At 55.1% G+C, this 24,394-nt stretch overlaps 11 protein-coding genes across 11 annotated transcripts; 7 read left to right on the forward strand and 4 right to left on the reverse strand.

Annotated features, from left to right (window-relative positions):
- Positions 1 to 1,601: 1,601 nt before the first annotated feature.
- Positions 1,602 to 4,241, forward strand: BKA78DRAFT_57389 (Alpha/Beta hydrolase protein). Its single transcript, XM_066893396.1, has 6 exons — positions 1,602 to 1,959; positions 2,011 to 2,153; positions 2,468 to 2,804; positions 2,861 to 3,231; positions 3,278 to 3,554; positions 3,604 to 4,241. The coding sequence occupies exons 1-6, from the start codon at positions 1,742 to 1,744 to the stop codon at positions 3,977 to 3,979; spliced, it is 1,722 nt and encodes a 573-aa protein (XP_066738379.1). The 5' UTR covers positions 1,602 to 1,741; the 3' UTR covers positions 3,980 to 4,241.
- On the forward strand, positions 4,242 to 5,177 carry BKA78DRAFT_57390 (uncharacterized protein). The gene has a single exon (XM_066893397.1). The coding sequence runs from the start codon at positions 4,504 to 4,506 to the stop codon at positions 5,089 to 5,091; it is 588 nt and encodes a 195-aa protein (XP_066738380.1). The 5' UTR covers positions 4,242 to 4,503; the 3' UTR covers positions 5,092 to 5,177.
- A 1,740-nt stretch (positions 5,178 to 6,917) lies between these two features.
- BKA78DRAFT_57427 (uncharacterized protein) lies at positions 6,918 to 7,936 on the reverse strand. Its single transcript, XM_066893399.1, has one exon. It carries the CDS (start codon positions 7,533 to 7,535, stop codon positions 6,990 to 6,992), a length of 546 nt encoding a protein of 181 aa, XP_066738381.1. The 5' UTR covers positions 7,536 to 7,936; the 3' UTR covers positions 6,918 to 6,989.
- BKA78DRAFT_57422 (uncharacterized protein) lies at positions 7,623 to 8,289 on the reverse strand. The gene has a single exon (XM_066893398.1). It carries the CDS (start codon positions 8,172 to 8,174, stop codon positions 7,710 to 7,712), a length of 465 nt encoding a protein of 154 aa, XP_066738382.1. The 5' UTR covers positions 8,175 to 8,289; the 3' UTR covers positions 7,623 to 7,709.
- BKA78DRAFT_57428 (alpha carbonic anhydrase) lies at positions 7,937 to 9,340 on the forward strand. The gene is made up of 2 exons (XM_066893400.1): positions 7,937 to 8,515; positions 8,565 to 9,340. Exons 1-2 carry the CDS (start codon positions 8,338 to 8,340, stop codon positions 9,215 to 9,217), a joined length of 831 nt encoding a protein of 276 aa, XP_066738383.1. The 5' UTR covers positions 7,937 to 8,337; the 3' UTR covers positions 9,218 to 9,340.
- Positions 9,341 to 9,969: 629 nt separating this feature from the next.
- Positions 9,970 to 10,751, reverse strand: BKA78DRAFT_57446 (uncharacterized protein). Its single transcript, XM_066893401.1, has one exon. The coding sequence runs from the start codon at positions 10,570 to 10,572 to the stop codon at positions 10,105 to 10,107; it is 468 nt and encodes a 155-aa protein (XP_066738384.1). The 5' UTR covers positions 10,573 to 10,751; the 3' UTR covers positions 9,970 to 10,104.
- Positions 10,752 to 13,809: 3,058 nt separating this feature from the next.
- On the reverse strand, positions 13,810 to 14,563 carry BKA78DRAFT_327462 (uncharacterized protein). Its single transcript, XM_066889515.1, has one exon. The coding sequence runs from the start codon at positions 14,556 to 14,558 to the stop codon at positions 14,079 to 14,081; it is 480 nt and encodes a 159-aa protein (XP_066738385.1). The 5' UTR covers positions 14,559 to 14,563; the 3' UTR covers positions 13,810 to 14,078.
- Positions 14,564 to 15,916: 1,353 nt separating this feature from the next.
- Positions 15,917 to 17,208, forward strand: BKA78DRAFT_383775 (uncharacterized protein; the record flags this gene model as incomplete). Its single annotated transcript, XM_066893073.1, has 5 exons — positions 15,917 to 16,411; positions 16,464 to 16,532; positions 16,585 to 16,656; positions 16,708 to 16,776; positions 16,832 to 17,208. The coding sequence occupies 5 exons, from the start codon at positions 15,917 to 15,919 to the stop codon at positions 16,970 to 16,972; spliced, it is 846 nt and encodes a 281-aa protein (XP_066738386.1). The 3' UTR covers positions 16,973 to 17,208.
- A 257-nt stretch (positions 17,209 to 17,465) lies between these two features.
- On the forward strand, positions 17,466 to 19,043 carry BKA78DRAFT_383776 (uncharacterized protein). The gene is made up of 4 exons (XM_066893074.1): positions 17,466 to 17,706; positions 17,760 to 18,306; positions 18,362 to 18,486; positions 18,549 to 19,043. The coding sequence occupies exons 1-4, from the start codon at positions 17,696 to 17,698 to the stop codon at positions 18,733 to 18,735; spliced, it is 870 nt and encodes a 289-aa protein (XP_066738387.1). The 5' UTR covers positions 17,466 to 17,695; the 3' UTR covers positions 18,736 to 19,043.
- A 137-nt stretch (positions 19,044 to 19,180) lies between these two features.
- On the forward strand, positions 19,181 to 19,852 carry BKA78DRAFT_300206 (uncharacterized protein; the record flags this gene model as incomplete). Its single annotated transcript, XM_066887159.1, has 1 exon — positions 19,181 to 19,852. The coding sequence occupies one exon, from the start codon at positions 19,181 to 19,183 to the stop codon at positions 19,850 to 19,852; it is 672 nt and encodes a 223-aa protein (XP_066738388.1).
- A 1,998-nt stretch (positions 19,853 to 21,850) lies between these two features.
- On the forward strand, positions 21,851 to 23,148 carry BKA78DRAFT_289961 (ribonuclease H-like domain-containing protein). The gene is made up of 2 exons (XM_066885775.1): positions 21,851 to 22,937; positions 23,004 to 23,148. The coding sequence occupies exon 1, from the start codon at positions 21,975 to 21,977 to the stop codon at positions 22,860 to 22,862; it is 888 nt and encodes a 295-aa protein (XP_066738389.1). The 5' UTR covers positions 21,851 to 21,974; the 3' UTR covers positions 22,863 to 22,937; positions 23,004 to 23,148.
- Positions 23,149 to 24,394: the final 1,246 nt, after the last annotated feature.

The raw sequence follows: 24,394 nt of genomic DNA on the forward strand, positions 1-24,394 counted from the left end.
GTCATCGAAGCGCCAGAAAATGAAGCATCACTCCGCGAGTTTGACGACTTACAACCCGAAGGACAACTCGGACAGCTTTTCTGACAGTGATTCAATCACCTCCCCCGAGCCAGAACCCAAATCGCATTCCAGGGTTTTTGGCACCTCGTCGGCCCGTCAGAAGACGCCCTCTGCAACCAACCCGCCTGCTACCAACCCGCCTGCTACCAACCCTCCTGCGACCATCCCGCCTGCGACCATCCCGCCTACCACAAATTCACCAACATCTGAACCTGAGGAACCTGTCGAAGAGCTTCACCCCGCCAACTACGTTCCGTCTTCGCCCAGCGACGTTGCGTCATCGCCGTCGCAGGAAGCTGAAGAGCGTCCTGCGTCATCTCCACCAGCCGCGCAGAACGGGGTGCACGAAATTCGCCCGTTGAGTCATGCATCGTCTTCCAGCTCGGGTTCAGAAGATTCATCGGACTCAGAGGCATCGAACTCAGAGGCCTCGGACGATGAGGCGTCAGACGATGAGGCGTCGCCAGCTCCGACAAGGACGCAGGCACTGCCCCAGCCAGCAGCTTCGGCGCCGGAGGAGCAGAAGCTAGACCCAAACCGCTATATCCTGGGGGACCCACGCCTCATGACGATGACCGAGCTCAAGAGGACGATGAAGGACGTACCAGTCCCTAAGCCAGTGGTCGAAGCGCCACCAAAGCAACCAGAGCCCGAGTCCGACAGCAGCAGCGACGAGAGCAGCAGTAGCAGCAGCAGCAGCAGCGACGGCGGGGACCCGAATGACCCTGAGAAGATCGAGAGGCGCGAGAGGAGGAAGGAGAAGAATCGGAGGAAGACCCAGAAGGGCATCCGGAGCTTGATGAAGCTGGCATCGAACGTGCCCAGACTCTGGTGATGAGCGCCGGAGTACAGTGACTTTCGGAGTTAGGGAAGCATGGAATTGACGGGACATGCGGGAAGGAAGCTGTGTTATTAGTATCGAAAGGGTGGGTGGATTGCTTCATTTTGCTTTGCGTGGCGTAGACCACGGCTGCTCGATACCTCTCAATGGTTATGATTTCAGACACAGACTCCGCAGCGCTTGAATGCTCCCGGTGCACTTACTTTCTCCCTCTTGCTCTTGTCTGGTGTTGTGGAGATGCAGCTTGGCTTGAGGTGCAGGCGCACGCGAGAACGTCACTCCTGCCTGTCTAGGACTAGTCAACACGTCGCTTGTGCTGTCTTACCACGCCGCACCACGACTTGCAGGGACTTGATGTGGGTGCCTCGTACCTGACCACACTGCTGGGGATCCCTGGACGATCAAGGCTAAGCCTTTATCAAGTACTCAATCAATCTCGCAGAGTCGCCCCGGCCCGAAACCTTGCCCAGCGACAAACACCGACTGCTGGACTGCATTCGTCCGACTTTTTCTCTGATCCCTTCGCAACTGCTCCGGAACCACTGGCTACTTGCGACCATGATCACTCCCTGTATGCATCGAACTCGACAAAACACCTGCCGGACCGAGAAGCGGTGAAGGCCTCGCGAACCCCGAAACACCTTCCCAACCAGGTTTGGACTCAGGCAAGCGAACGTGCTTATCAGCCGCGATGGCCCCCCAAAGAAGCTGTCCCACCGCCGTCGATTGACCCCATTGTGTCACCCATGGGTAGTTATAAGGGCCGCATCATGCGGGGTTGGAAACGGGCGCTCGTCGTCCTCTTGCGCCAGCGCTTTCCAACGTAGCCACTAGCCAGCCATGTTGATCTCGGCCGTTCGTTCCAGCGCAGCAGCTGCTGCTGCGTCTTTGCTGATCACCGGCGCCTCTGCGTCTACCAAGCTGCCGTTGAACGCGAGGGCGTACCTGCCAAGCAACGCTACCGACGTCAAGACGATCGTTTCGCCGACCAATGTGACGATACGCTACAAGGAGCCGGGCGCAGCTGGGGTGTGCGAGACGACGGCTGGTGTCAATTCGTAAGTTGGCCAATCTAAATGTTGTAGCCATGACTTACAGGGAGTGATCAGGTATTCAGGATACGTCGACCTTGCGCCGGACGCCCACACCTTCTTTTGGTTCTTCGAGTCTCGACGCGACCCGGCCAACGATCCGATAACACTCTGGCTGAATGGTGGACCCGGAAGCGACTCCTTGATTGGACTGTTCGAAGGTGGGTTGATTTGATGATACCTAAGCGTGATTTCGTCGCAAGTCATCCATTGCGCAAGCACTTGATTGCTCCTTGTCATCATGCTTTTGGCGAGCAGAATCTCTCTATGTCGAATGCCCCGAGAGCTCGAATGCTCCCTAGCTTCCCAAGGTCTGCCTTAGCCGGCCAAGCCTTAGAGCTGGTGATTTCCTCCGTAGCCCGCTGGCTTACACGAGTAGCGGCTAAATGCTCACTGATCACGTTCTCGAAACCTCATCTCACTGTCTTGTGTTGCGAGTCAATTCATTGTAGTAATAAGGACTGACTGATTGCAGAGCTCGGGCCTTGCAACGTAACTGCCAATTTGACCTCGCAAGTCAACCCATATTCGTGGAACGAGGTGTCCAACCTGCTCTTCATTAGTCAGCCTCTTGGAACTGGGTTTTCGTACTCGGAGGAGGCTGTCGGCAGCTTTAACAACATCACGGGCGCGTTCGAGTACGACAACTCCGGGTACGACTACGGCCGTTGGCCAGTTATTAACGCCACGGAGCTCGACACGACCGATCTCGCCGCCGCCGCAACTTACCATGTGCTTCAAGGCTTCTTGAGCGCACTGCCCCAACTTGACAGTGGTGTGAAGAGCAAAGAGTTCAATCTCTGGACAGAGAGGTATGTACAAGGAGTCATCATCACCCCGTGCTGACGACTTAGCTAAAATTTTGTAGCTACGGCGGCCACTACGGACCTGCGTTTTTCAACTACTTTTACGAACAAAATGAGATGATTGCCAACGGAACGAGCTCCGGCGTCCACCTGAATTTCAACTCCCTGGGAGTTATCAACGGCATCATTGACGAGTACACGCAAGCACCTTACTATCCCGAGTTTGCTGTCAACAACACCTACGGAATCAAGCTCTACAACGATACGATCTATCAGTACGCCAAAATCGCATTGAACATGCCCAATGGCTGTTTGAACTTGGTCGAGTACTGCCGTGCCGCCGACAGAGATACCCAGGCTGGACAGTCGCTTTGCTCCGAGGCGGCGTCCATGTGCAGAGATAACGTTGAAGGTGTTTACTACAACTTTGGAGGTAAGACGCATCGCGAGTTTCGCTGATGAGGTCCTGACAAGCGTAGATCGCGGCGTGTACGACATTAGGCATCCATACGACGACCCAACGCCCCCGTCTTACTACGCGGACTATCTCAACAAGGCGGAGATTCAGAATGCGCTCGGAGTGAACCTGAACTACACCTCGAGCAACAACGATGTCTACTACGCCTTCCAGCAGACTGGCGACTTTGTCTATCCCAACTTCATCGAGGATGTCGAGCAGTTGCTTGCTGACGGTGTGCGCGTCGCACTCATGTATGGCGATGCAGACTACATCTGCAACTGGTTTGGCGGTGAAGCGTACGTCTCAGCAACATCTCTTACAAAAGTGCGTGCTAACCACACGTAGTGTCTCCCTGAAAGTGAACTACGCACACCAGGATGAGTTCCGCGCCGCCGGATACACACCCTTCCTCGTTGATGGCACGGAGTACGGCGAGGTGCGCCAGTATGGCAACTTTTCCTTCCTGCGCGTGTACGAGGCGGGCCACGAGGTCCCATACTACCAGCCCGTCGCATCACTTGCCATGTTCAACCGAACCATTTTCCACTATGACGTGGCGACCGGCGAGCAGCCTGTCACGGCGAATCTGACGACAGTCGGCGACCCAGAGGCCACGCACACGGAGCCGTTTGTTCCGTTGCCGACGAGCACGGGTGCTTCTGCCGCATCTGCTCCGCTTGATGTGGGCAAGCTGAAGCTGCCGATGCTGATGGGATTTTGAGCGCCAGCTTGGATGGGAGATGGACGAAGTCGAGACCTGCGTGCGTGGGGAGCATTCAAATGCCTTGCCGCGCAAAAACTCAGTGGTTTCAGCTTGTAGAAACGTAGCAACAGGGAGCATTCGAATGTCTTGCCGCGCAATGACTTAGTGATTTAAGCTCGTAGAAGCATAGTCTCAGGGAGCATCCAAGCACCCAGGTCCTGCCTTCCAGTTGACAGTTTTTTCGCACCACTTTGATGCTTTGATCTAGCCTAAGCGCCCCCCGGCTGGCCTACTCAAACGATGCGTAGACTCAGCGACTATAGCGAGCTACAGCTTGGACGACAGGCGCAACGAGCCAAGTATCTCACCTTCAGCCAACCCTCGGCCGACTATTCTTGACACCACTCCACGCACGAGGGTTTCCGCTTTCCAGCGAAACCCCATGTTTCTCAGTACATTTCTGGGGCAATTCCTGTAGATAGCTCCGTCTTGAATAGCGACTTGGGCTCAACCAGGACGTTAAACTATTAAACAATCAATCGATGCTTTCGTCTGACGTCCTAGTTGAGGCGATGTTTGGCTACATACTACTTGCTATTGCGCGTTCAGCTAGTCTCCGTCCACATTCCTTCCAATCCAGGTTAGCGCGACATTGCCCGCACCGGGTGGGCCTTGGTCATCGCTCTCACGCTCGAGCGACCAACCTTCCACCTCGACACGTCCCATCAGCAGTCGCTGGCTCTGTTGTCGCGGCATCCATCTGTGGCCTTCGACGCCACTGCTGCTGTGAAGCGTCGAGTCCTTGCGTACGCGCACAGAAAACAAGAAATCAAAAAAAGCAAGTCCAGACTGTGCATGACGCGAAACGCACCCCGGCCGCCAATATCAAAGCGCAGGATCCACCGACCCACCCTGCACAATCCCTCGACCATTTCACCGTGAAGGCCATGGGGCATCGCACAGCTTTCCCATCCAGTTTGCCTATGGAAAAGCGACTTTGGCGTAAGCGAGGCCGTGTGGCGATCAGACTCGCGCGTTTCATGCGAGCTGCAGGCTGCAGGCAGCAAGCAGGTGTGCTTGGACCAATGCTTTCTTTTGCGACGAGCTGCAGTAGTGGTCGATGTCAGTGAACGTATCCAGCCGAGATGCCGGTTGTTGTGCGACGGTGGATTTGATGTGTTGGATTCCAGCGGCGCTGTCGTCCTCGCCCGGCTTTTCCGTGCTGCCAGCCCACGCAGGGAGGGCCACCTCGTCCTGGTCTTGGTGGGTATGGCAAGCTGGAGGGTTCAGCGCGCTTGCACTTAGAGTTGCATTTGCATTTGCATCGCCTGATCGCGCACTGTGAACCTGGGGCGGCAAGTCAAGCCAGGCACAAACATGCAAGGGAAAGGCAAAGGTCGTGGTCTGTTCTTTCGATGCATCAGTTGAGACGGACTTTATGCGGCAACGCGGCAAAACGGCGTGGAGTGGCGTCGAGCTTTCCTGTGCCCGCTGGTCTTGTGTTCCGTGAAAAGTGACGTCCCGTGGCCGTTGGGCCATGCGTGCATGCAGCGTGGACGCCTCGACTCGTTGTGCCACTCTACCTACCCATGAAAGAGATGGATGGCGTCATGGGGTTTGGTCGTACACACATCGCAAACACACCCACACATCACTTCATCTGATGCCGGAAGTGCAAAAGTCGAGAGGTTGGTCAAGATGCCTGCTGCTGCAACAAGCAACGCTGAAAATGGTGCATCGCATTGCGTCGAGCATGCAAGAGATGTTTGGGTCGTCACATCCAAGGGCAACGAAGTCGACGCTCCCAGTCGACTGTTGAGGCGTATGCGATGCGTCTGTACCTGCAGCCGTCCAGTCTCAAAGAGTGCAGCAGTGCAGCTCTCACGTCTGCGATTGATTGTTGGGCAAATCCATACAGGTCACAGGTGCTCGGATCACGGATGGCTGGCGGATGACGGCAAGCCGTGGAGGTCCGTTCGAAGACGGAGGCGGGAGCGGAAGGAGGCTCTTCTGTGGTGAGGCCGACGCCGACGTCGGGATGGGGACGAGGCTTCGCGGGTGGCTGGTTGATGGCCTGGTCTCTGGATGTGGTTTCGTCAGAGGCGTCGCGCGATGTGTTTGTCATCAGTGTCGTCGAACGTCAGCCATTTACTTTCCGTGATGGGATGGGGATTTGACCGCTGTCGTTTCGCAAGGCAAAACGGCGTGCTTCTGAGTATGATGCACAGCTCGTCTTGGTGTTTTTCGCATGTAGATTTCAAAGGGGCTTTTGAGTACACTCGACAACGTCTTGCTTGCTGCGTTTGGCGACTCCTCGTCCTGCGTGACCTCTAGCCAAGCCCAGGAACGATTGAATCGTCGAAACTTCTCAATCTTGGCTATCGGCAGTCGCTCTTTGGTCTGTGGTCATTCTCATCAGGATGATATCTTGAGGCTCAGCTTTGAGGCGAAGTAGCAAGAATTGGAAGATCATGGAAGGGGAAAAAAACATGCCAGAGCTGTTACGGCTGTGCCTTGCTCTGGATGCGCGAGGCGAGTTTCTGTCCACTGAGTCTAGGCAATGAATCCAGCCTCGTGATAGCCATCGCTTAACGGATTGTTTCTGAAGATAATCGAGCGTTGTGGCGAAGCAGCACGCATCGACGAAGAGAGTAGAAGCATGGCGATGCTCGAAATGATTGCTCGGCTTGCCAGATCAGGTTAGTTTTTCTCGCTTATTTGCCTTGGCTTGGTGTTGAGCGCTCTTCATGCACTGCATTCTTGCTCTCTCTTCCCAAACATTTGTCTTTGAATTCGAAGCTGAAAATTTTTGACCTTCGCGACTTCTATGACAAATTCAAAGCGTTGAATGGTGACTGCGCTCTAGCGCATGGACAGCACTGACTGCGGACCGATGTGGGCCGAGATCCCCCGCTGCGCCCATCCGCCCGGACTCTCAGTCGTCCCCTCCTTCTTCTCCACCTCCACATCAACAACTCAGGTCCTCGAGTCGCGTCGCTGGGCCCCCAGAGCCTCTCCCATTACCCGGTCAAGCTCCCGCCGCCCTCACGTCACTCGTCGCTGATGTCCTCGACATCATCCCTCGGCCCCACGGAATCCGCCACTGTCCGTCGACATGCGGCGCTGTCACGACTTCGAAATCCCTTTGCGATGACTCCGACTGGGGCGCTTTGAACCAAAAGACATGATTCGCCTCTGCACTGCCCCCGCGCCCATCACCAGGCTTCCAGGGCCAAGATCGACAAACGGGCGTCGCGTTTCGACGATCCATACCCTGAAACCACCTCCCCACACTCTGATTTCTGTCTGCGATTCCAAACGTGGACCCCTTTGCGTCCCATGAACAGCAATCAAATTGCATGTCGCTGCTGCGAGGCCGAAGCGCTTGTGTTGGGACAGAAGCTTGATCAGGCAAAATGGGCTGACGGCCGCCCGAACCTGACTCGACACACAAGACATGGCTTATCCGGGCATTTGCAATCATTTTTGGTCCGGAACTCAGGCATCCACACGACATTCGAGAGCCAAGAGACATTCTGTCCATGCCGTCCACGCTGCACGCGCAAGTCTGCATCCCGCGCACGTCGCCGCAAGCTGTCTCCAACGTGAAGAAGGCCCCCACGCATCTCGATCCTTCACTGTCTTCGGCTCCGAATCTAGGAACCTCGAACCATTTACCAAGCAAAAAGGACAAGCATAGTACAAGACGTTCTTCACGTTCGAAAATCTTTCTGCATGACGTTATGACCTAGCGCCCGTCTCGAGGCAAAGCATGCAAGTCACCACTGCCGACACCAACGGGTAAACTGCTATTGGCAAGAGGAGGATGCCGCCAGCGCGGAGTCTTCTTGGCATCAAACAATGTCTGGGCACGGATTCCGCCGTCTATCTTACAAGCCAAGACTCCAGCAAGCCACTGTGAAGGGGACTTCTGACGACGGCATCTGAGCCGCGACGAGTGGAGATGCGGAAGATGCTTGCGCGGATGCCAATCACGTTTTGAATCGTCAGTCAAGCGAGGCATTTCGGCGCAGTATCTTGACGACTCAGGGGAAATACTGCCGAAGGTACAGCGTCGAGCCCTGCCCAACACCTCACTGGGCCTTCCATCAATCGTATTTGACGATATTAGCCAAGCGTTGCGATGTGCAATGGTCGGGCTCAGGTCTAGCGAGCACATGTCGTCGGCGTAAAGGCCTGGTGCTGCAGACATGATAAATATCGACGCCGTCTCGCGATGTATCTCGAAAATAAGCAGCAGCAATAAGCTTCACTTGCTTTTACTCTATTTTCAAGCGTCATTGTTCAGTGTGCTCATCACAACTTTGTTGGCATAAGCTTCAAGCCACTACATATTACCTACAGAGCCGCACAGCATGTTCTTTCAAGCTCTCCCACTCGTCACGCTCCTTGGACAAGCACTTGCTTGCCTTCCCCACGACAATGCCGCTCCCCTCCACAGCAAGCGGGAAGAGGGCGCGTACAGCCAACGCACTCCCACTCCTTCCGACTGGAACTACGACCACTCTCACCACTGGGAAACGGCCAATGCTAGTAAGTGTTGACATGAACATCTTCTGAGAGATGTATTGACTCTTTCCAGGCTACGAGTTGTGCCACACTGGTACGCAGCAGTCTCCCATTGGAATAAGTCTCGATCAAGCTCTGTCGAGCCAACACAAGCCCGACCTGAATAACATTCACGCCAACTTCAGCGGTCACTTTTACAACAATGGCTACGGACCCGCCTTTACCTTGGACCACGACGAGGGGATTTACGACACGCTGCCATCCATCAAGTACGACGACGTGGAAGCTTATTTGACTGGATGGCACATTCACAACCCGTCGGAGCACATCATTGGCGGCCACCGCAGCAAAGCTGAAATGCATCTTGTCTTTGCTGATGCCAAGGGCAAGTACAAGGCTGTTCTTGGTATCCGCATCGACCCGTCCGCCTCTGAGAGCTCGCCGTTTTTCGATCAGATGCCGCAGATGCTTCACTTCAACGAAACCGACGTCCAGATGAGCACCACGCTCGACCTCGGCCTGGCCCTTGACCAAGTCAACGACTTCAACGACTTTTGGACCTACAAGGGCAGCCTGACCACACCGCCTTGCACCGAGGGAATTCGCTGGTTCGTCTCGTCGCAAGTTCTCCTCACCAGCATTGAGCAGATGCAGGCTCTCATCCGAGTCTGCACGTACTCGGCGAGGCCAGAGCAGGAGGTTTGGCTCCACGACATCAACATTTGAGTCTGTACGATATATACGAGCCGGACGTTTCGCAGAGGCTTGTCATTGCATTTACTTTCTTGTCGATATTCCTTTTCCAATTTCTTGTATATAGTTGGAGCGCATTGCTTGTCGGTTCCCAGCGCAAATAGACTTGAGCGAACAGACTCAACCAAAGACGTTTCGAAACTCCACTTTCCCGCCATCTTGTTGCAGTCCCGGGCACCCTCATGCCATGCCACGACGTGCAGTGACAGGGTTGGACCATCAAGCGACTGAGGAGAGACACGGCCAAGCCACGGCCGCCGGAGGCCCTCGAGCGGCAGGAATCCTGCCAAGAGCGGAGCTTTTAGCCGCCGCCTGCCCAGACATCTTCGCTGCGTGAGTACTTCGTAGGGCAGGAGTCCCGGCATGCCCTAACGAATGACCTGCATCGGCTGCCTGAATGGCCGAAAACCTTCTTTTTTGCTTCCGGCCCAGCCAACGTCGACGGCAGCGGACTCCGAGAATGCTCGAGGCCTCCGGGCTAGGGTCCCTACTGTCGTCAGGCTGGCGCAATCGCCCAGACGCCTGGCCCAACCTGTCTTTCGAAAAGGCTGGGAACAAACGAAGAATCTTCGCTCGACGTCAAGCATCGAGGACAACCTGGCCGGCCCCCTGCCTTTTTGGGTCGTGAGCCTTGGCGCGACCAGCTGGACGTCGAAAGAACCCGGGATGAACCGCTGCCGAAGCGACTTTTCCCGCGCCGTTCGCGACTGCTGCTTGTTATTCGACCGTCGTCGAGCGTGCTCCATTCAAACATCAGACCACTCTCCAGATTTTCCCCGCAAGTTGGACTCCTTTTCGAACATGACTGCAGAAGAATTGTCGATCGCGCTTCGTTCTCAACACATTTCCCAGGTTTCCGCTCACATTTCCGACTGCCTTGCGGCGAGGAAGAGCATGGGTCGGACGGGGTGAGCTTTTGATCGTCGACCCTGGAGAAGGTTCCCCGCAAGAGCAACATGGTGCGAGGCGATGTCGTTCGTCTCGAGCAGGCAGCATTTCACCCCTCGCGATGCATCGACGCTGGGAGGAAGTTGCGGGGTTTGATGATGCGGCGGCGCGCTGGACCTATTTCTCCTAGGACGAAAAGAAATCGGACGAGGCTGACGAGCAGGCAGAACAACGCATTTCGCCGTCGAGGATTGCTCGAGGGGTTCTTTGAGAATGGGATTCCATACGAGCCGATTCATCGCCGCCTGACATTTCCCCTCGGTATGGGAGCCCGACCGCTGGCGCGAGAACGAACATGAGGTAGGAATATTGGCATCATGGGTCGCTGTTGGAAGTCTCGCGCAGTGGATCGTCGCATTGCTCAACTGGATCGCCGACATTCTTCAGTCGTTGCTGGGGCAGCATATTCAGCAAAACGACACGCCAAAACTCGGAGGACCGCATCTTGCTCGATGATCCATGCTGGAGCTCTCAAGGCGACGGAGAATGGCCATTCTGAATCTTCATTGCATTCTCTATCTACCCTACCATTTTGCCCTCGACTCAACAAACGAAACTCGCACATCCGGCCTCACTCACGCAGCCCACTGGACCTTTCTGTTGTACATCATTAATTCAACGCAAACTATTACCACACAATACTTACCAAGGAAAAAGAGGACATGCATAATGCTAGACTGACATGATTGCGGCTAGAATCGCTTCGCCAACAACAGAGAAAAAAGGCAAAGAATCTAACTACACGAGGAGAAGCAACGAGCCAAGAATGAAGGTCGGCAAGTCCGACCAGCCGGACAGCGCACGCGCCACGCGGGGATTCGCCGCGCCGGTGAACATGGCCGGCGACGACGATGCCGCGCCCGGGTTTGAAGTCGACGGGGTAAACGTTCCGCCCGGCGTGGTTGGAGTGGTCGGCGGGGGTGTAGTTGCCGCCCCGTCGTCCGTCGTGGGGGTGTCTGTCGGCGCCAGGTCGGTGCCAGGGGTTCCGGGGAAGCCCGAGTCGTCCGTCGACGTCGCAGGGGTTTCTACCACCACCGTCGTCGTGTCTCCAGAGCTTGTTGGCGTCAACGTCGTCGTAGTTGTATCGGTTCCGGGCGTGGCAATTGTCGTGGTGCAGAGCATTCCATCCACGGGCGTGTTTACGATAATTGACACTGTGCCCGTGGCCGCAGCTCCAGCGCCTCCCATCGGCGACGGAATAATTGTCGAGGTGCTCGGTGTTGCGCCGCAGTAGCCCTGGGTTGAAGTCACGGTCGGGCAGGTATCCACAGGCGACATGATGATGACCGAAACCGTGCCCGTAACCACCGCTCCAGCGCCTCCGACGGGCGATGGCATGTCCGTCGTCGTCATGGGCGTCGCGCCGCAGTAGCCAATGGTCGAAGTGACTGTCGCGCAGCTCTCCGGCGCGGGCGAGTTGATGATGAGGGAAACCGTTCCTCCAAGGGCGGCCCCGATGGCCCCAGTGGGAAGAATCGTCGAAGTGCTGGGAGTCACTCCGCAGTATCCCTGGGTCGACGTAACGGTAGAGCAGAGCTCTGGCGCTGGCGTGTACACGACATAGGAAATGCCCGCTCCAGCCGACGAGGGGAGAAGGGTCCCGGTGCTCACACTTGCGCCGCAGTAGCCCTGCGTCGACGTCATGGTCGCCATCGTCGGCGAGGGCGTTTCTACCACCACCGTCGTCGTATCGCTCGGGTTTGCTGGCGTCATCGTCGTGGTAGTAGTATCGGAGCCGGGCGTGGCAATTGTCGTCGTGCACAACATTCCGTCGACGGGCGTGTTGACAATCAGGGAAATTGTGCCACCAAGCGACGAGGGCAGAATCGTCGACGTGCTCGGGGTCGGGCCGCAGTAGCCTTGAGTCGACGTGACCGTAGGGCCATTCGTGGGCGTTTCTACCAAAACTGTCGTCGTTCCTCCACTCGTTACTGGCGTCAATGTGGTGGTAGTCGCCTCGGTGCCGGGATAAGGCACGACCGACGTGCACGTGTCGCCGGTCGCGGGCGTTTGGATCAGGAGGGTGGTCAAATCGCCAAGGATACCAGGAAGAACGATTGAGCTGATGGTAACGGATCCGCAGTAGCCCACGGTCGCAGTAACCATAAGGCCGGGCCCAGTGGTCGAAGGGAGGGGCGTTTCTACGATTACGCTCGTTGTTCCTCCACTCGTCACGGGCGTCAGAGTTGTCGTGACAGGATCGCCAGCGCCGGGCGTGCCAATTGTCGAGGTGACCACATTGCCGCCCGAATTCGAGGGCGACTCGACGACGACCGTCGTAGTATCTCCCGGCTCGAGCGGCGTCAAAGTCGAAGTCAATGGCTCGCCAACGCCGGGCGTGGTGATGGTGGTGGTTTCAATCAAGCCAGAGGAGCCAGAAGTGATGGGGGTTTCTACCACCACGGTCGTAGGATCTCCCGAGACGATTGGAGTCAATGTGGAGGTGGTTGGGTCATTTGCGCCGGGCGTGCCGATGGTGGAAGTCACCAAGCCTCCTGACGAGGAGCCAGAAGTCAAGGGGGTTTCTACCACGACCGTCGTAGTATCGCCAGACACGACTGGGGTAAGTGTCGACGTGGTGGGCGGGTCGTTGGCTCCGGGCGTGCCGATGGTGGTGGTAACTATCGCGCCAGAGGACGAGCCAGAGGGCAGAGGGGTTTCTACCACCACGGTCGTCGGGTCGCCAGAAACGATTGGAGTCAATGTGGACGTGGTCGGGTCGTTGGCGCCAGGGGTGCCAATAGTTGAAGTGACCAAACCGCCAGACGAAAAGCCAGAAGTGACAGGGGTTTCTACAATTACGGCCGTAGGATCTCCCGAAACAATTGGAGTCAACGTCGAGGTCGTCGGGTCGTTGGCGCCGGGCGTGCCGATTGTAGAGGTGACTACGCCGCCAGGACCGCTGGGGCCAGGGCCGCCGACGCCGGGGAAGCCCGCCGAACCGCTGGGGACCTCGACCACGACGGTCGTAGGCTGTCCGCTCTCTGCAGGAGTCAAGGTGGTTGTAAAAGTGTACGTTCCGTCGTAGGTTGTTGTTTCGGTGACAAGGTTGCCGCCAGTGGGCGGGACATCAAGCGAGGAGCACTCGGGGCCGACCATGAGCATCGTGGCCGTAATCGGGGCTGTGCCGCAGTCGGTGCAGGTGGTGACGTAGGTCGAGTAGCATGGGGGAAGACCGGTAACAGTTTGGGTTACGGTCGAGGTTTCGGTAATGAATGACACAGTGTTGGAGCATTGGTCGTTGGCAATGTTGGTTGCGGGGGGAAGGGGCCCGCCGGGGGTAAGGGAGACAGGCGACTCGCTGCCCGTCATCGGCCCAATTGGGACCGTCAGAGTCGTGTAAACTCCAATGACTGTCGTGGTAAAGCCAGGAGGAGGAGAGCCAGCTGGCGATGGTGAAGACCCGCCGATTGTCTCGGTGATGGTGTATGTGACGGGCTGAAGGACGCCCGAGGAGTAGGATGGGTAGACGGTGGTGTAAATGGTCGTCGAGGCCGTCGTCGGCGTCTCCGTGCATGTTGTTTCGGTGGTAGTCGTTGTTGCCGTGCTTCCAGGCAAAGTCTCGGTGCTCACCAAGACCGACATCTCGTCTCCTCCCACGGTAAAAGTGCTGCTCCCAATCACCGTGGCGGTGGGAAGCGTCACCACCGTCGTCTCGCAACACGTGCTGGTCGAGTCGGAACCAACATTGGAGGGATCTTGCGGCAGGGCCTCAACAGCCAAGGGCAGCAGCGCTGCCAGCCAAAAGGAGTGCATGGCTTGAACAGGCCGCAAGACGGCGCAGAATGAGCAGCAACAAAAACGAGTGTCGACTTACCTGGCCGCCTGAAGATGGGGAATCCAACGGTTAAGACTTGTCTTCAACAATCAAAAGAGAGCCTTGGACTCATTTGTATGGGCAATCAAATGCCATCCCAAATCTAGAAGCGCTACGTTCCAGGAAATGGCCCTGCGTCACTTCAACCGCGCGACTTTGAAATGGATTGGGAATTGAGCAGTCATTGCTCAAGGGACGGTGGCCTGGAACGGCAGACGGGGCCAACGCCGCACATTCAACAAACCTGAGCGTCGTGGATTCCATGTTGCGAGAGGGCTGATCGGCATGGGAAGTTGGCCAGGAAAAGAACATCCAGCGTCGCAGCAGTATATGCATGGCCCTTTTGCTTCGCTGAACGAGCGTCGAAAATGGCCTTTGTATGTCGCAGTGAGACTTGCCAAACACAAGCAAAACCAAGCTCTTCTGTGTCGTAAGCCAAGTGTGGGCTCTTGTCCAAATCCTGGACGCTCCAAACAATGTCGAACCTTTGCCTCTGGATTTTGCGCCGTCCAACTGGAAGAGGAGCCGGTGGAATTTTTGCCATGCCATTCCCCATGTGGACAAAAAACAAACAGACAAGAGATAGAAGACAAACATGCAGGCCTTGCCAGCATAAGAAGGAAATGGGCGATCAATCCCTCGGGTTGCAGCCAGCGCCGGCGGCGCATCAGGGTTGATCCGCGAGCTCGCTAACGCATGCATAATGTCCACGAATAGACAGGAATGCTGCGATATTCGCATGGAACACCATGATGCTTTGATTCAGTCTTGCGATGGCGAGAGAAGCGAAAGAGATTCATAAGCCTTCTTTCACCACGTCGAGTTTGCCGTGAACCATCGGTTTGACGTAACAGGCAGAGCGCGAAACGAGAGGAGAGAGACTGCGGGATCCAAAAATTCGAGCGCAAGTCGCGCGACAGAGCCGACATACCTTTCGCACACCTCATCGGGCCAACTTTTGGATGGGCGTGCCGTTACCTAATGGAGGTGGTGATGGCGAGGCGAAGTGTTGAGGTTTTGGAGAAGGAGAAAAGGACGGGAAGCCGCCGGTCGGCGAAAGCGACCCATGACGTCACGCCTACTGCGCCCAGCCGTCGACGACTTCCTTTCCTTACGCGCAGCACCACTTCCACGAAATGTCGCTCCCCGGATTTCTTATGCGATTTGCTCGCCTTCGCCATGATGAGTCCGTCATTTGCATTGAAAGTTTCGGCAGTTATTCCCGCCTTCCGTCAACTTCCAGCCTTTTTCAGCGAGATGGCACCCACGACTCTGGCTCCGCTCAGTCGAAGTTGCCTCCAATTCGGTAGAGCCGTGAGCGCAAGCCTCTGCTGCAAGCTTGAATTTGCTTGATTGAAAAGATCCTCTATTTTGCATGGTTTTCGAAAAGGATGTGGCCACTTTTAGGTCGCCGCTCCGTAGTTGTGTGCGGTGTATGATCCCAGAAGTAGCTCGAGCCGTCTATGCGGGGACGAAGCTTTGGGTTCTCATTGCCTCCCGCGGCCAAAGTCTCTTCGGATTAATTGTTTACGATTCGACGCGTCCCATAATAACGCGTGCGATGACCACCACTGCCCTTCTCCTTCCCGCTGGCCTCTGCCCGCAGTTCTTTTCAACATCGACCCTGCTTCATCTTCGCGAAGGATGACACCGTCGTAAGTGCCGCGTTGCCTATTTATGTTCATGCAATCTTGCTCATTTTACCCCAAAGTACACGCTCAGCTACAGTATCGACCGAGCAATCCGCCCTTGGGGATGTCTATCGCCGAGAGATTGCGGACCAGGCTCGACTTGCCCACAAGCCCACACACTCTCGAACGAGAGAGCCATACCAAACGAGAATTCGAGACAAGTGGTGGTCGGGGGGGTTTCCGCAATGCGATAAAAGAAACCACATCGGTCGCATCATGGAGACAGAATTGGGCTTGCAGTTGCACGGAGACGCCCGCTGCGAACAATGCAAAAAACAAGACCTCGAGTGCTGGATATACAGTCCAGTTGCAAAAAGGCAAGTACACTATCCAGGGGGCCAGTGTGCTCGCTGCCGTAGTTCTTTCAAGGCGTGCACTGTTTACGAACATTCTCAACACGGCAAGCGACGAAAGAAGGCAAAAGCCCGCTCACCTTTGAGAGAGCGGCCGGTGAACGTGCAAAGACCACTCGCCCCAGCACCTCCGCACACTGAGACGTCGCGCGACGAGCAGGGAAATGGGACTGCAGAGGAAGTTGCCGTCTTGAAGCAGGAAGATGTTGAAGTCGTGGAACTTGAAAGCGATAGCGACGACAACACCAACACGCAGCCAAAGGCTAAGGGAAGAAGCTGGAGCATTGGCAGTCGCGACAATAGTATGGCTACTGACCGAGTCACTGGAATCCCCATTTCGGGCAATTCCGATGGTTGGGTGAGTGGAAGCCAATCTGATATCCTTGACGAGTCGAGCTGACTTGCAACAGCATGACAACCTAGTTGTCGCAGCTGATGACAACCAGCACGACGATGTAACATACGGCATCGCTTCTACGGTAAGCCCGGATAACCCATGTCTCGTTCTCTTTGTATTGATTGATTGGGAAGCAGCAAGGCGACGAAATCCATTTGCCCAGCCCGGATCGCGAGGATTCTGCGTCGCGTAGTATCCATGAGTTGGTAAGTTGAAAATCTTGTACGATGAGCAAGGACTGAGATGGCATTACAAAGGAGAACGAAGACACGCCGTCCCATTGCAACAGCATCGACGGTTCCACGTTGCGGAGTATCAACACCATGGTGAGTTGAAGCAAGCACCCGGCCTCGTTTTGAATGCTGAAAGAAGGTGGCAAAGGATGACGACCATGAGACGGCCGCGGCAGCCGCGGCAGCAGCCGTAGCAGCGCTTGGTGGCCCTGCAGCCCAGCCTTCAGTGTACGGCGCAGTGTATGCTGCCACGATTTCAGGTCTCCGGCAATCGCGGAACACTTCGTAGAATTGAGCTCACACGGCTCAAGGGATGAATTTGACTTGAGAAAAGACTGGGCGAAAGCGATGCTTTTGATCGACCGAGAGGATATCTTGCGCCGGATTTCATTTTCAGGGCTGACTGCCTGCCTTCCCACTTTCATTTGGCGGCACTCATGTCAGTTTTCGAAAGAGTCGCCAAGACTGGTGACTTGTCCCCTAGGAACCGGAAAGGTAGCAAAAGAATGCTTTGTCTGACGTCGGGATTTGAATTCAAAGTTGATTGAAGCGACAGACTCCGTATTCACATACATGCTGCGCGTAAACAAAAGCAAGCCCTTCTCTCATCTGCTCGGTCGAACTCGCTCGAATTGCAAGGCTTTCGCGCAACGAGAGTTGGCGCATGCGAAGCGGGAGTCAGTGCGAAAAGCGACATGGAAGCAAGGGCAGTGGACATTCCTATTCTGGCACAACACGTGATGTTGCACAGGACCTGCAGTGCGCCGCGGACGCAAAACAATCTCGTTTCTTGCGCGCGTCACCGTCGGAGCATGGAAACTCCTCAAAGTCCTTCGTTTCGCTTTGGTCTGACTGCTCTGTCGCCTGCGCGCGCGAGTCCGCCTGTTTGACCGCCCTGCTTCACGAAACAAAATCGAACGCAAACGCATCCTCAATCTCAGCAAACCTTCTGCATACGATTGCAAGACATCCCCACAGGCTGTTCTCTCTGCGTCATTGCTCTACTGCAACCATGTCTCAATCGTAAGTTATATGGGATATCCAAAATCTTGTTGTCTGTCGACTGACGGGTGCAGATCACAGTCCACGCCAGCTCCGAGCGAGAATCCCGCCCCCGCAGACTACTCCATTGCAGACCAACCCCGAATCCGCCACGAATGGTCAGGTCGGAAGACCAAAAGTGTCTACAAAGACATCATCCCCGGCAAATGGTGGTCAGGCAAGAAAATGTCATATGACAGATACAATAGTGTGGGCCGGATTATGGAGACAGACTTGGGAGAGCAACGTCACGGCAATGCCCGCTGCGAGAGATGCGTGGAAAAGGATAGAGAGTGCTGGACCTACTCAAAGGCAGCGGAAGCGCAGATCCGTGTCCCAGGATCTGCTTGCGCACGCTGCCGTTCCGAACCTGCAAAGTGCAGCCTATCTACACGGGGAAAGAGGAAGAACACGGCCGATTCGACGAAACTAGAGATACCCTTGGACACGGCGTCAGGAGAGCTAGGATCTACTGAAGACCGTTCGACGAGATTGGAACCACCCTCGCACACGGCATCAGGACAACTAGAGTCGACGGAAGACAGTTACACAAGTCCGAAACCTAGCGTTGAGGGAATCTTGGTAAGTCAGAGGGACTTCTTGCGTAAAGAAAAATCGGCTGATGTTTTGGGCAAAGCAGAGCGACTACGCTATCGCGGAGGCTGCGGCCACATCAGCAGCCGCTGGTATGAGCGGATCCGGAAAGCATGCTGCATATGGTGAAGTGTTCGCTGCTACAATCTGCTGGCTTCAAAAATCACGGTAAGTACTGAACAACTGAAAGGATTTGCAAGCTGCCTGTTCAAATATCTGAAAGTTGAAAGGCCTCCTGTTCATGCTGCGTCGCGAGGCCGAGAGATTGAAGTCATCGACCTCGGAAGTGAAAGCGAGAGCGATGGCGACGCTACGGATCCCATCGAAACAACCCAACGCAGCATCAATGGCAGTGCTGAAAGCGATGAGCCCGGATTGAAGTACGGTACGAGGTCTGCTGTCGCAAAAAGGCGGTAGAACTACACAGGCCCGAGATTCACTTCACACATGAAGTTGCTGGTACGAGCGAACCTGGCAAACTTTCCCTTGGCTCAGCAAACTGCGGGAGTCGCCCAGAGGCAGCGCTCACGAACATCTCAAGCCATCACTTGGTCTTAAAAGACGACGGGCAGGGAGCAGGGCAGCGTCTTCTGCTGGACAATAAGATTGTAGTGCACCGAGAGAGTCGCACCTAAAGCTGATTGGCTGTTGGCAACCTTAACCTCGTCCGAGTTGTGGAAGCAGGGACCACCCGGCGATACTTTTGATCCACCAGCGCTGCGGTTTCCTATTGGTATCTGTAGTTTGTAGAGATTCTATGAAAATCTGAAGGAAATCGCCAAGACGCGCTCAACCTCCGCTTCATCAATCCGTTCCTTTCTCATCAAAAGCTCAAGCTTCTCCATCCGAACGCATCCAAGAAATGGCCCAGTCGCAAGCGGCATCGAACAGTGAAAATGGTGGACCACTTACTCAAGCCAAAACCTCATTCTCTGCCTGGTTGCTCATGTCTGAGTCTACAGATTTCCTCTGCGCCGACCAACCCCGAATACCCCATCGGAGGGAGCCAGACAAGATAGGAGCGCCATACATTTCGGTACATACTGAGAAATGGTGGGCGATTCGACGATACAAGCAAGATCATAGAAACCACATTGGGAGAATCATGGAAACCGAGTTGGGGGTACAACTGCTGGGAGATGCACGCTGTGACTTTTGCAAGCAGAAGGATAGGGAGTGCTGGGCCTACAGTGCGCTGGGCAGGATGCAGATCGCCAATGCGAGCGAAGCCTGTGCCCATTGTCGTGCCGAAACACATAGGTGCAGTCTCATGAAGCGAGAGAAAGAAATAAGAAGGAAAAAGCGAAGAGGAACGGGTCCTCAGGAGCGCACGTTGAAACGATTGGCGCCAGCTCCTGCTGCCAGACCACCGGAGCCCGTTGAAAGACCTCCTGCGCGAAATCCGTCGCGGCAGCGAGAAGTCGAAATTATCGACCTCGGAAGTGACAGCGAAAGCGATGGCAATATGAAGAGTCATATTGAGAGAAGGAAGACCAGCGGCGGACAAGATGAAGATGGCGGAGAGGCCAGTTGAACGGATCGGCGGCAGGCTATAGCCTGGCAAGGTCAACACATGCGGCGCCATCCACGATGCAAACCAGTCTCCGAGAAGTCGAAGTATTGGTCTTATCCCTATGAGGCATCAGCGACAGGCACAAAAAAGGGGACTAGAAGTGAAAGGGACAAGGGAAATGGCGAAAGCTTCATCTTTCTCCAACTGCTTTATGAGCACTCAGTGGACAAGGGACGCGATTTCAGTTCAGTATCTTTACTCGACGTTCGAACTTGCCAGCTCGCCGGACTTACCCCATTCAATGGAGTGCATGCCTTCGTCTGGCATTTCTTTCCCACATCGATCGACCAGACTCCGCGGGGACAGGAGGAGAGGAAGGAATTAGGGCATTCCACTGGCCTTAGTATTGTGGAATCGCAATTGCGTCCAACAGAAGAGAGAGGGTGCTTTCGGTAACTTTACCACCTGTTCGAAGTTGGTTAAAAGCCGGATTTGCCCCATCTGGCAGGCTGCATGCCTCGATCGAACGCGTGGTAAAGCCACCGACACGCGCAACAGAGAAGACCAAGCCAGCGACTGAGGCTGTAGAAACATGCCTCACGCGCTCGGTCTTTCTTTTGTGAGATGTTTCAAATTCGACTCAACCCGACCTGTTCCGACAAGAGCAGAAAAAGTGGATCAAGCCAGAAACTCAGTAAATATTGGGTAGAAATACCACGACGTTCGAAGGTGCGCGGAAGCCGGGACTTGCCCCTTTCGATGGTCTGCATATCTCGATCGAACGCGTCGCGAACGCGTCGGTAAAGCCATCGTGTGTTGACTGTTGACAAGAGACGAGGAGAGACAACAGAAAGGAACAAGTTCGCGGCCAACTCTCGCAGTAACCGCGCATACTTCAAGGTCGACGCGTCCGGACTACGTCCGACCAGACACGGAACTCAGTAAATACTACTGGGTAGAAAAGCCACGACGTTCGAAGATGCGCGGAAGCCGGGATTTACTCCTTTCGTCGGCCTGCCGATGCGGGCCTGCCGATGCGAAAGATCGGAGGGATAGAGCTTCCTGCGGATCTTTGGATACTGCGGGCCGGTCCTCTGCGTCCGAGCCATTGTGATACGATCAGCTGCAGCACATCGCCAGTCAATCTCTGCGTTCTAAGAGCCACGCAGGAACAAGAACAAGAAATCGTGGAGAAGAACAGACCAGCTTTTGTGGAGCAGGAAATGGAGGAACATGCCGCCAAAATTGCACACATGCCAAAGCCCTCCTGATCCGCTGATTGAAACGAACATCAAAGGGACAAGAATGGAGAGGGAGTGGATTTGGATACTCAGTAAAATTACCAGAAGTTCGAAGTTACAAACTGCCGGACTTACCCCTTGCAGTGAGCTGCATGCATGGCCGTGCAGGACGCTCCGAGTCATTCGCCTGCCTAGGTTCCATTGCACTGTAGACGTGACTTCCTTCGTCTTTTGCTCTTACTCTCTACTGTCGCGACCAGCATTACTCTCATCGCATCCTGCTTGTTGTTTATTGCGTCGCATCCCGAGCCATCAGCATCACCCGATCATGGCCAGCACCACCAATTCGACAGAACTTGCAGTGGCAGGCGCCCATCTCTTCGGGACATGCACCAATCCTCTGTACGCGCCGACATCTTGCCAGAAGCGCCTCCCACCGACTGCCGTCAACAGAGATGAGATGAGGTCCCTGCGGTATCAGTACAGCGTAATTGCTGACGACGGTCGCAAAGCAAACCAACAAACGCAAATCGTTTGAATTCCTGCGTCATGCCTGCTGCCACTTGGTGCATGATGCTCTGTGTTTGTGAGATGTGCTCGCAAGACAAGCGTCTTCGGCTTGCACGTAGTTTCTGCGGAAGTCGCCATGTACGCTTGCTTCTGGCCCTAGTGGTGGCGGTAGAGAAGTACATGCGTCGTAGGATGCAACTTCAACGCGAGTTTGAAGCTGGCGCGGCTCGTGTCTTGCAAGGAGCTCCTTCCTGGGATAGCTGGGCTTGTTCGGCCGGCTCCTCCGCCCCGGCACCTCATTTCCCCTCAACCACATACATTCCCGCCCTCGCTGTTCACCATTGAATATCTGTTCTTGTCTTCCACCCTCAATCACATTCGAGAAAGCCAATATGTCCCAAACACCACCAGAGTTCCCACCAGATTTCCCACCAGAGTTGATCGCTCAACTCACCGAGCCTCTTTTCATGGTCAGCTTCGACGAACTTACTTCCGAGGCGGACCGCGATCCTTTGGTGATCCCGGATTCCGAGTGCTTTGGCTGCTCTCCTGTCCGAGGTGCAAGAGCTCAACAATCCATGGGCGGCGGCTCCCAAGGTGTCTGGACGGCCACCAAGTTTTCTCCGCCTGCAGCACTTGAGCCCTTCGACGTTTTCGGCCTTCGTCACTTCAAGTATCTCACTGGACTATCCGAACGCTTCGTGATCCGACGTCAGCATGTCCCTGCGCTCGGCAGTCCCCGAACCATCGCTATTTTTACTGATGGAGCTTGCTCTGACAATGGAGCTGGTGTGGGCGGCAACATTTCGACAAACGAGCCACGCGGAGGATTCGCCTTCGTCTACAGAGGGAGCGAGCGTGGAACTGTTGGATTCGCGCTGGAAAAGCAGGGTCCCACTGGCGACACTTATCGAGCCACAAGCAACCGGGCAGAGCTTCGAGCGGCAATCGCAGCCCTCAAATTTCGTCACTGGCCAGGCGAAGGCTGGGATCGCCTGGTCTTAATCACTGATTCTCAGTACGTTTGCCGCCACGCGACTGAGTGGTTGCGCAAATGGGCTGCGCGCGGATGGTGCACAAGCAGTGGAGCGCCTGTCAAGAATCAGGACCTATGGAAAGAATTGAGCGACACAATGGGCGTTCTTGCAAAGGGGGGCTGTGAAGTGAGCTTTTGGGCGGTGCCAAGGACTTGCAACACCACTGCGGACCGGGCCGCCAAAGAAGCTGCAACTCTGGAGCCGAGCGAGGAATTCGTGAAAATTCAAAGTGTCGTCTGCTGAAAGGCCTTTTGAGACGCGACGAGCCGGGGGAAGCTGGGCGCTAATCGAGTACGGCTATGGAAAAATTACCTAACGGTAACGTGTTCTGGTGCTCCCTCTTCGCGCATTCAGATTCGAATTGACTGATACTTTGCCCGTCAGGTTGTATGATAATGACTTTTGAGCGGACTGCTGTATTAGCCGCGTCGTGGGAACCGCGTTCCTCCTTTTGCAACTTTAAGTTTTGGACATCGGCAGCTTCAATAATACTACGGGAAAACGCGCTACGCTGATATCAAGACTTGCTTCATTCATGATTGCTTGGCGTGAAGTGAAGCAATCGGTCAACTTTCAGAGCCGCAAACTCCACCGACTCGGGGCTCTCAAGATCAGCAACATTGTCAAACAGTCACTGCTAACTGGCCAGGGCTTCGCCACAAATCACAGTACGCAGGCATTTGATGACTTCTTGTAACCATCCTTTGGGCAAGTAGATATTCTCTGTCTTGTAGGTGCTAGGAGCTTGAATGCTCTACCGCTCCCTGGAGTCTGTCTTCGCCGTACAGAGGCCTGGATTTTTTCGTCACCCACTGTGCAGCGATCAAAAGAGCGGCCGCGACATTGTAATACACCATTTAGGAGACATTCATTCGCCAACAATTGCGCTGACAGTAAAGCCTCTTCAGGAACAAATCGATCAGTTCACGAGCAATGGACCATAGGATGTCATCCAGTGCTGCTGTGCTTATTCTGCGCGTAGAACTTTGCTTTGCGATCGACGCGTCATGTTCGCTCAGCCTACACCTCGCGGTCCTGTCGCATCTTGCGCGACCAAATATTTGCAGCTAAAAGCATCAGCGGTGAGTCTGTCACGAGTCCTGAAGATCTGACACTTGCACAGCCGGCTTCCATCACACACACCCCCCTCGCACCGGCCAGGCCGTAGAGGTATATGACCCCCTGCGTCTGTTGCTGTCGAGCTCTTTTTTCTATGCATCTCACGGCCAGCCTCTGCCGCGGTAAACTGGCCGAAAGACTACACACTACGATTGCAGATTCCACCTTGTCTTGTCGTACTTTCGTCCCTGCCTCTGGTGCCCCCCGGCCGTGGTTCTGTCTGTCCACTCATATTTCATCCAGTTTTCAATTCTCATTCGACGATGAAAAGGATGATGTCTTTCACCATAGTCGGTAGGTAGTTTCCGACGCTATCGAGCATTGCTTCCTTTACAGTCTTCGCTGCTGCTACCGGAAGCCTCCGTGTAAGCAGACTTCCTAGACCTGGTCTACTCGCGCAAGCAACCGCCACATGATCTGCAGCAACGAAGGTCCGGATGGATATAAAAGCTTGCTCCTTCGCACCTTGAGCTTACCTTTTCCCACTCATCATAGCGAGATTCCTCTCCTGAGAGTCCAAACTCGAAAGGCATTAGGATTTCTAGCCTTCAGATACGCATTCCTTACTTGTTCGTCTTTGGGTTCTCGCACGAGCTGATCGGACATTTGATCTGTGGCTTCGAAATGATGCCGTATTGCCTTGTGTTGACGTTCAA

Source organism: Phyllosticta capitalensis (assembly GCF_038381095.1).
Source record: "Phyllosticta capitalensis strain CBS 128856 chromosome Unknown BKA78scaffold_13, whole genome shotgun sequence".
NCBI classification, from domain to species: domain Eukaryota; kingdom Fungi; phylum Ascomycota; class Dothideomycetes; order Botryosphaeriales; family Phyllostictaceae; genus Phyllosticta; species Phyllosticta capitalensis.